Genomic DNA, 9,422 nt, shown 5'->3' with positions numbered 1-9,422 from the left:
GCTATTTACTTATGTACAAGACACATTCTTATTGCTCTTCCATGCTGGCAACACTTGTCTTCTTTTGTAGAGGGTCCAAGTGGGAGTGAGGTCAGTGAAGATGAGTGAGGTGAAGCAGGGGCAGGAGGAGTTGTCAGAGTAGGCCTATATCTAACCCGAGCAGGATGTGGTTTAAGAGAATGAAATGGAGAGTTAGATGTATGATATGGGATATTTTATGCTGATAAATGGTCAATTCATGATCTACCATGACCTTTTTCCGAATTGGTTAAAATAAGGTTAGGTTAATGGGGTTAGGGTTATACGCTTAATAACCAAATCCCATACTTTACTCTTGAAATATATCTGTGACTTTATTCTCAAATTGTCGACATTATTCTCAAAATTGACTTTCTCTAAATTAAATGTTTTGTTTAATCTCGAAACATTGCCACTTTTTTACAGTACTATTAATGCAACAAAAAAAATATCCAAGTACCACCATCCATAGATTTCTTTCTCTTCAATTGGCCCAAAAACTCCTCTGTAAGACATAGCCCTTATTTGAAGTGTTTCTAAAATCCCCTATGGGAAGAATGAATGGTGGAAAAACGATTGGAACCATTTCAGTGTTTGACCGCTAGGTTGTATGGGTATTATGACTCATAATGTGGTACTCTATTAAGAGAGTTTCGGCTAGCTGTTGTCCAATTTAATGGCTCATCAAGGCATGAACTGTGACCAGCCACCATCACTACTGTAAGCCCAGTATTATAATAAACACACAGCATCTAGAGTACTTTTTCATCAACATATGTGTTTTAATTAATAAAATAAATAGATTAGAAATAGATTTTTTTCAAGACTTTCAAAATGCAGATTTGTATTAGGGTCCTGTACTGTGTGACAAAAAACAACAGGACAATGAGTTTTTTCCGTATGCAGATGATTGTAACCACCTCAGCTAGGAAAGGAAGTGATTATGAGATCGGTTTGCAATATGCCTAATTCCTTAGATAAGGGAGAGCAGTCCATGTCCAGACTTCCTCGGTGACCTCAAGTACTCATTTACTCTGTCTTTTATGTTTTTTCGGGTTGCATCACTCATGGAAGGAAACTTCTGAGACACAGTGGTCCTGATGAACATTCGGAGGTTCACCGGCAAGCCAAATTTGCCTCGTGATCCATCCCAGTTGGTATTCTGTTCCCACTCGCGGTATCTCTCCTCAGTTACGCATGCACGGAATAACAAAACAGCATACCGGTCCGGACGGCCCCCGCTGCGGTTGGTGAGCAGTTCATCATATTCTGGTGTCAGACGAGGAATGGAAATGTCAGGGTGAACCTTTGAGCGGTATACATTAGAGCGTTTCGGGTAAAGAGCGCCCTGCTGCTGGGCGTGTGCATACTCCTCCCCCTTCCTCTTTTGGCGCCATGCAGTGGACCGGGGCACAGCTGGGCGGCGGGAAGGTGGTGGGGAAAGAGTGGAGTCCACGGACTGGCTTGCTGTGGCAGCAGCGGGGCCTCGATCCTGCAGCACAGACGCAGAATTAGAATACCTATTATAATTCTACTTTAATCTATTCATATACAGTTGAAGTCGGAAGTTTACATACACCTTAGCCAAATACATTTAAACTCAGTTTTTCACAATTCCTGACATTTAATCCTAGTAAAAAGTCCCTGTCTTAGGTCAGTTAGGATCACCACTTTATTTTAAGAATGTGAAAATGTCAGAATAATAGTAGAGAGAATTATTTATTTCAGCTTTTATTACTTTCATCACATTCCCAGTGGGTCAGACGTTTACATACACTCAATTAGTATTTGGTAGCATTGCCTTTAAATTGTTTAACTCGGGTCAAACGTTTCGGGTAGCCTTCCACAAGCTTCCCACAATAAGTTGGGTGAATTTTGGCCCATTCCTCCTGACAGAGCTGGTGTAACTGAGTCAGGTTTGTAGGCCTCCTTGCTCGCACACGCTTTTTCAGTTCTGCCCACAAATGTTCTATAGGATTGAGGTCAGGGCTTTGTGATGGCCACTCCAATATCTTGACTTTGTTGTCCTTAAGCCATTTTGCCACAACTTTAGAAGTATGCTTGGGGTCATTGTCCATTTGGAAGACCCATTTGCGAACAAGCTTTAACTTCCTGACTGATGTCTTGAGATGTTGCTTCAATATATCCACATCATTTTCCTTCCTCATGATGACATCAATTTTGTGAAGTGCACCTGTCCCTCCTGCAGAAAAGCACCCCCACAGCATGATGCTGCCACGGTTGGGATGGTGTTCTTCGGCTTGCAAGCTACCCCCTTTTTCCTCCAAACATAACGATGGTCATTATGGCCAAACATTTCTATTTTTGTTTCATCAGACCAGAGGACATTTCTCCAAAAAGTACGATCTTTGTCCCATGTGCAGTTGCAAACCATAGTCTGGCTTTCTTATGGCAGTTTTGGAGCAGTGGCTTCTTTCTTGCTGAGCGGCCTTTCAGGTTATGTCGATATAGGACTTGTTTTACTGTGGATATAGGTACCTGTTTCCTCCAGAATATTCACAAGGTCCTTTGCTGTTGTTCTGGGATTGATTTGCACTTTTCGCACCAAAGCGCGTTCATCTCTAGGAGACAGAACGCGTCTCCTTCCTGAGCGGTATGACGGCTGCGTGGTCCCATGGTGTTTATACTTGCGTACTATTGTTTGTACAGATGAACGTGGTACATTCAGGCGTTTGGAAATTGCTCCCAATGATGAACCAGACTTGTGGAGGTCTACAATTATTTTTCTGAGGTCTTGGCTGATTTCTTTTGATTTTCCCATGATGTCAAGCAAAGAGGCACTGAGTTTGAAGGTAGGCCTTGAAATACATCCATAGGTACACCTCCAATTGTTTAAAGGCACAGTCAACTTAGTGTACGTAAACTTCTGACCCACTTTAATTGTGATACAGTGAATTATAAGTGAAATAATCTGTCTGTAAACAATTGTTGGAAAAATTACTTGTGTCATGCACAAAGTAGATGTCCTAACCGACTTGCCAAAACTATAGTTTGTTAACAATAGTTTTTAAATAGAAATTTGTGGAGTGGTTGAAAAACAAGTTTGAATGACTCCAACCTAAGTGTATGTAAACTTCCCGACTTCAACTGTACCTTCTCACTGATGGCTCAAAATATTATTCAAGTTACTTTCTTGGAATTCCCTTTCATTTCACAGACCTGCTGCCATTTCATTGCTCCATTTTCCCTTATGTGAATATTCTGATGCTTTACGAGAGTACTCTTTACCTTACAGCAATCATCACAGACCTGGCACTGGAAATATTTCTCATCATGAGTCTCCATGTGCAGGTTCAGATTATATTTGCAAGAGAAATATTTGCAAAAAATCTGACATTTCCATTTGATAAAATGTGTGTCAACGTTAGTTGCAAGATGATCTACTTTGTTTGGACATAAAGCGTTCTACACACACACCACTGACAGGTTCTGTCTCACTAGTATGCACTCTAATCATAACAGAAAACTTGGTGTGAAAGGAATCCCCACATAACTTGCACCAATGAAGACCAGCAGTACCAATTTGACTGACCCGTGCTCTCTTTGATTCCGGTGGCTTTGACCCTGATGGAAGCTCTCCACTCGCCAGACGATCTACACTGAGGATTACACTGTTTTCACACTGAACAGCAGAACAGTGATTAAATACAGAGAGGGGCTGAGGTTCACTGGTTGGTTCTAATGACATGTATCCATCTCCATCAGGTTCTGTTTTGATCTGTTCCGTTGAAATGCTTGGTAGAGAGGCTCCCTGTCCATATTCCTCACCTTTGGTTTGGTAAATATGTGAAGGCTTAGTTGAGTCCTGATTCTGACACAAGCTTTTGACACAAGCAATAGTGAATATAACGTTAGGGTCTTTGGACTCCAGAGCATGAAGATGCTCTCTCCCATGACTGGTCCTGAGCTCCTGTTCATAAATCTGTGTGGGCTCTGGGTCCTCCATCCCCAGACTGGGGCTCCACTCCTCCTCACAGTGCTGCTGCTCAGGAGGAACCTTTTCAGAGACAGGGCGAGTGAGCTGCTGTAGGTCTGGAGGAAGGATGAAACAGATGACTAAGTGAATTCAGTTGACAAAAAGAATAAACCAAGACAACATAATTGTGCCCCCCACTCCTCTCCTCACATCTGTGAAGCTATACATGTACTTGGTGATTTACTTAAAGGGTGTATATGAAACAAGGGGTAATGGAGAAGGAAACCCTTCACCAGGCACCACAGTATTGTTTTTCTGACTATTGATTAAAATGATATGCCTAAAAATGTATCTATATGAATTTTAAACCAACGGTTTGCAAAGTACTTTTGAACGTTCGGGACGTTTGGCGTTCTGAAACAATGGACTTTGACGTCACTCAAGGGAACCAGTCAATCAACTGCAGCATATTAACCAGAAAATTGATAGCCCATTGCCTAATACCAGAATTAAGATGGACCTGCCTATTCATTCATATAGGCATCTGATTCTAGAAATACAAATAAATCTCTATTTTGAGCATCCATATGCAACATGCCTACATGATCAATGGCTTGCGATTCCCATTTGCAGAGATGATCATGCAATGCATGCTAGCAGTCGGGAGCTATATTGGTGGATAACCTTACCTACTTCATTGCATAATAATCGCTGTAGAAAAATTCATCATGAACTCATTTAGGCCTACTGGAACATGACAGGTAGCCAAAGGCAGGCTACCTCTTTTTATTGCTAGTTATTGATTTATTAAAATGACCGTAGCATTTCTGTTGTCAATACTTCGACCACAATACAGTAGCCTAGTAACTACAGTAGCGTAGTTGAAAGGTGGCTGTAGCAGTGGAGACGAGGGAGCTCGAGGCTATTACAAGCGACACTCGGCCCATCAATCAGGTGGTGGTTCATTTGAATTTAGAAAATGCTCCCTTTTTAAAAGAAATAAATGTTTTGCTCCATGAAGTAATCCAACAATGTGTACGCTGGCATCTTGTCTATGTCATTGATTGAGACAGGTGGGTCCACCCAAAAGTGCCGCATGTCATGATGACACTCACCTGTCTCGATCAATGAGAGAAGATTTGAAATAGACAAAATGGCGGCATACACATCGTTGGATTACTTCACGGAGTAAAACGTATTTTAATAACGGAGCATTCAAATGATCCACCTGCAACTGGACACAGACATTTTAGAAGATACATGTTTGGCCGAATTGAGAATGAAAAGTATCGCCAAGTTAAGGTTGGTTGAAAATTCTCTGTGCTACGCCAAACAATATTATCCTGTAACGGGTCATGGAGAATCACATTAACCTGTTACAAATCTATTTATACTCAACAAAAATATAAACACAACATGTAAAGTATTGGTCCTATGTTTCATGAGCCAAAATAAAAGATCCCAGAAAATGTCCATATGCACAAAAAAGCTTATTTCTCTCAAATGTTGTGCACAAATGTGTTCACATCCCTGTTAGTGAGCATTTCTCCTTTGCCAAGATAATCCATCCACCTGACAGGTGTGGCATATCAAGAAGCTGATTAAACAGCATGATCATTACACAGGTGCAACTTGTGATGGTGACAAGAAATGTGCAGTTGTCACAAGTTTTGAGGGAGTGTGCAATCGACATGCTGACTGCAGGAATGTCCACCAGAGCTGTTGCCACAGAATTTGTTAATTTCTCTACCATAAGCCTGGTGGACAACGTCGTTTTAGAGAATTTGGCAGTATGGCCAACCGGCCTCACAACCGCAGACCACGTGTATGGCGTAGTGTGGGCGAGCCATTTGCTGATGTCAACGTTGTGAACAAAGTGCCCCGTGGTGGCGGTGGGGTTATGGTATGGACAGGCATAAGCTACGGACTACGAACCCAATTGCATTTTATCGATGGCAATTTAAATGCACAAAAATACCATCTCTACCATAAGCTGCCTCCAACGTCGTTTTAGAGAATTTGGCAGTACGTCCAACTGGCCTCACAACCGCAGACCATGAGTAACCACGCCAGCCCAGGACCTCCACATCTGGCTTCTTCACCTGCCGGATTATCTGAGACCAGCCACCCGGACAGCTAACGAAACTGAGGAATATTTCTGTCTGTAATAAAGCCCTTTTGTGAGGAAAAACTAATTCTGATTGGCTGGGCCTGGCTCAACAGTGGGTGGGCCTGGCTCCTAAGTGGGTTGGCCTATGCCCTCCCATAGCTGCGACCCTGCCCAGTGATGTGAAATCCATAGATTAGGGCCTGATTGACTGATTTCCTTATATGAACTGTAACTCAGTAAAATCGTTAGTTGTTGCACGTTGAGTTTATATTTTTGTTCATATGCCACCAGTTTAGCGAGTGGTTACGCCAGTCATGCCACAGCGCAATTGACAGAAACCAACTGTTTTTCTGCAAATGCACGTAAAAAGTAGTTTAAAACTAAGTTTTACTTTTAAAATTAGGTGAAATTAGATTGCTATTGGCTGTGAATAGGCTACTGGGTGGGTGGTTGTTGAGTTGTTTTCTAACAGTTGTTTGCCCTGCTAAAATGTTTCATATACACACACTTTAATCAATTAACGTTACTAACCTGCTCTATGCAACTTTATCACTGGTTTAAGAACGATATCAAGCAGCTTCCGTAGCTTCTCGTTCTCCTCCTTTGAACGAGTGATTTCTTCCTGGTACTCTGCCACCGTTTTTTCAACAGCTCCAAATATCTCATCAGCAGCCGCTGTTAATCGTTCATTGAGAAGCACTCTCAGCAACGATATTTTAGCCATTTTTGCAGAATGAAACTCGTTCTGTACTGTCCGAACAAAATTTCACATTGACTCTCTTCCTACGGAACAGCACAAAACAATGCAGTTGCTCGCATGCTCTGTTCCTCGTTTATCGACTGAGCGGCGTGACAAAAGTTGCATTACCGCCACCTGCTGTGGAGTTTGTGTAATGGGTTATCTGATTCAATCGTGGTGTCAATAAAGCGACTAGTAGCAAAGATTTGAAATGAATTGATCCATGAGTAATAATAATCATTGCCTTTAGATGTTATTCAACGTTGGATACTTAAGCAATAAGACCGAGCGGGTGTGGTATATGGCCAATATACCATAGCTAAGGGCTGTTCTTAAGCAAGACGCAACGCGGAGTGCCTGGATAAGGCCCTAACCTAACCATGGTATATTGGCAATCTACCACAAACCCCCGAGGTGCGTTATTGCTAATATAAACTGGATACCAATGTAATTAGAGCAGTAAAAATCCATGTTTTTTCATACCCGTTGTATACGGTCTGATAGACCATGGCTTTCAGCCAATCAGCATTCAGGGCTCGAACTACCCAGTTTATAATAATACATTATTCATTGTCAAAGTTCATGGCACAAATATTCTTCCACAAGTAATTCTGGACAGGTCTCCGTGCCTCTGGAACCGAAAGACCACCGCACAGGAAGCTGCGCTCTCATTGGTCAGTATAGTAGAGCCCTGCATTGCATGAATTTTAAGCCCGAGCCCTACCCATGCCCGCGACGTTACCCTACCCAGGCCCGATTGCTTTTGTCAAATTTAAGGCCCGGCCCTGCCCGAAACCCGAAATCAGAAATAACTTCCTCCATTAGTAAATCATTAGCTGCTCCTCTCTGTCTCACTCGCTCCCTGCACGCTGCTTACTCTGCATGCGCTCTGCTTATGGAGGCTCTGGGTCTGTGAGTATCCACGGCTCTGCTTGGGCTGCTCAATGATGAGACGAAATAGTAGTTAGCTGAGCTACTTTTTGTCACTCTAAACTCCGACAAAACTCAAGTAACATTATTATTTTCTGCGAAATAATATCTCCTTTTTTTTTATTTGACAAGATTGAAGCACTTATGACACCATGTTATGACCTTAGTCAGATATGACTGTACTGCGCTGTACGGGCTTGGATCGGGTAGCAGAGCTCTATAGTGTAGTCAGAGAGTTGAGAAATGTCGAGAAATCAAAAGGGATGGTGTAAATTGGTGACGTTCGTTCAGTTTCAAACATCTTTCAACGAGACCTCTACGTTCACAAACTGTAAGTAACTTTCATTATATTAATAAATGGCTGTAACAAGATCGAGGTGACCTTTGACATCGACGGCAATGGCATTCTGAACGTATCAGCGGTGGACAAGAGCATGGGCAAAGAGAACAAGATCACCATCACCAACGACAAGGGGCGGCTCAGCAAAGAGGATATTAAGAGGATGGTGCAGGATGCCAGCAAATACAAAGCTGAGGACGACGCACAGAGGGAGAAGATAGCAGCCAAGAACTCCCTGGAGTCGTACGCCTTCAATATGAAGAATATGAAATAAGTTTATAGGTCTGTTGGCTGTTTCCTTCTCATCATAGCAGATTCAGTATTCACAAAAAATATATAAATAATGGAAACAATACCATTAAATATTGTAAACAAAACTTTGATAGATTTCTAAACCACCAGAGAGAGGAGAGCAGGTGAAGACACCTTAATGGCCACTATTTATCAACTCTTTATTCTGTGATAACATCTGATACAATCACTATGGCCATTCTTGGAAAAAGAGGCACATTTCTGGTTATCACAAAAGTAAAATCGTTACATTTCTGGCACATATTAGGTCTATAAAAAAAAGGAATACAGGTCACATTTTCCTTACTTTATGCTTAGTGGTGTCAAGCTCAGAGAACCAAATATAATTGATTTGGAATAATTAATATTCCTTGGGTCACTGAAGGAAAGTACTAGATGAAAACCGTTATTTTATTATAATGTATATCTTTTCATATTTTATTTGGGGTATAGGGGAGGGTCACATATATTTTTTCAAGCGTTCAGGGAGGGTCAGGAAAAAAATATTTTACTGAAGGGAGGGCCACCATTTTCATTTCAGAGAGATCCGATTTTCTCCAGGTATCCCTCATTATAAATAACGTACAGTCAATTATAAAAAATATCTGAGACAGCTACGCAAAAATCGTGGCAGGAACAGACATACGGAAACTTGAAGACAGCACTTTCTAGCTGTATTCAAAATACAGCTTCTCTCCCTTTCAAACAAATGCTTGGCATTTTAATAGAATACATATTATGACTTGCGCATCCCATGTCAATACGGTAGTTGAACTGGGAAGAATAAGGGAATATTCAATGCAGTCGTCAACATTTAGGAAGGATGTTCACGTAATATCCGTAGGCTTAAACCGGGGAAAGTTATTTCCTGAAGTTGACCAGGAGTGAATAAGTCCTACTTTGAGCTCTCACACCAACCAAACCCTAAACAAACACTAGATGATTTTCACGACTAAGACATTTGGTGCCATTACAGAACAGCTCGGACACAAATGATTGATAATGGAACCGTCAGAGAAATATCAGAATGACGACAATGGTAAGAACGTCACCTAGC

General features: G+C 41.6%; 1 protein-coding gene across 1 annotated transcript; it reads right to left on the bottom strand.

The window, feature by feature from the left end:
• Positions 1 to 784: 784 nt before the first annotated feature.
• Positions 785 to 6,919, bottom strand: LOC311103491 (uncharacterized protein). Its single transcript, XM_084145060.1, has 3 exons — positions 6,597 to 6,919; positions 3,572 to 4,071; positions 785 to 1,510 (listed from the first exon to the last, which is right to left on the bottom strand). Exons 1-3 carry the CDS (start codon positions 6,787 to 6,789, stop codon positions 992 to 994), a joined length of 1,212 nt encoding a protein of 403 aa, XP_084001186.1. The 5' UTR covers positions 6,790 to 6,919; the 3' UTR covers positions 785 to 991.
• Between the last annotated feature and the right edge of the window lie 2,503 nt (positions 6,920 to 9,422).

Source organism: Coregonus lavaretus, assembly GCF_964263955.1.
Source record: "Coregonus lavaretus genome assembly, chromosome: 28".
Lineage (NCBI taxonomy): Eukaryota > Metazoa > Chordata > Actinopteri > Salmoniformes > Salmonidae > Coregonus > Coregonus lavaretus.
This window is presented reverse-complemented; position numbering and strand designations above follow the sequence as displayed.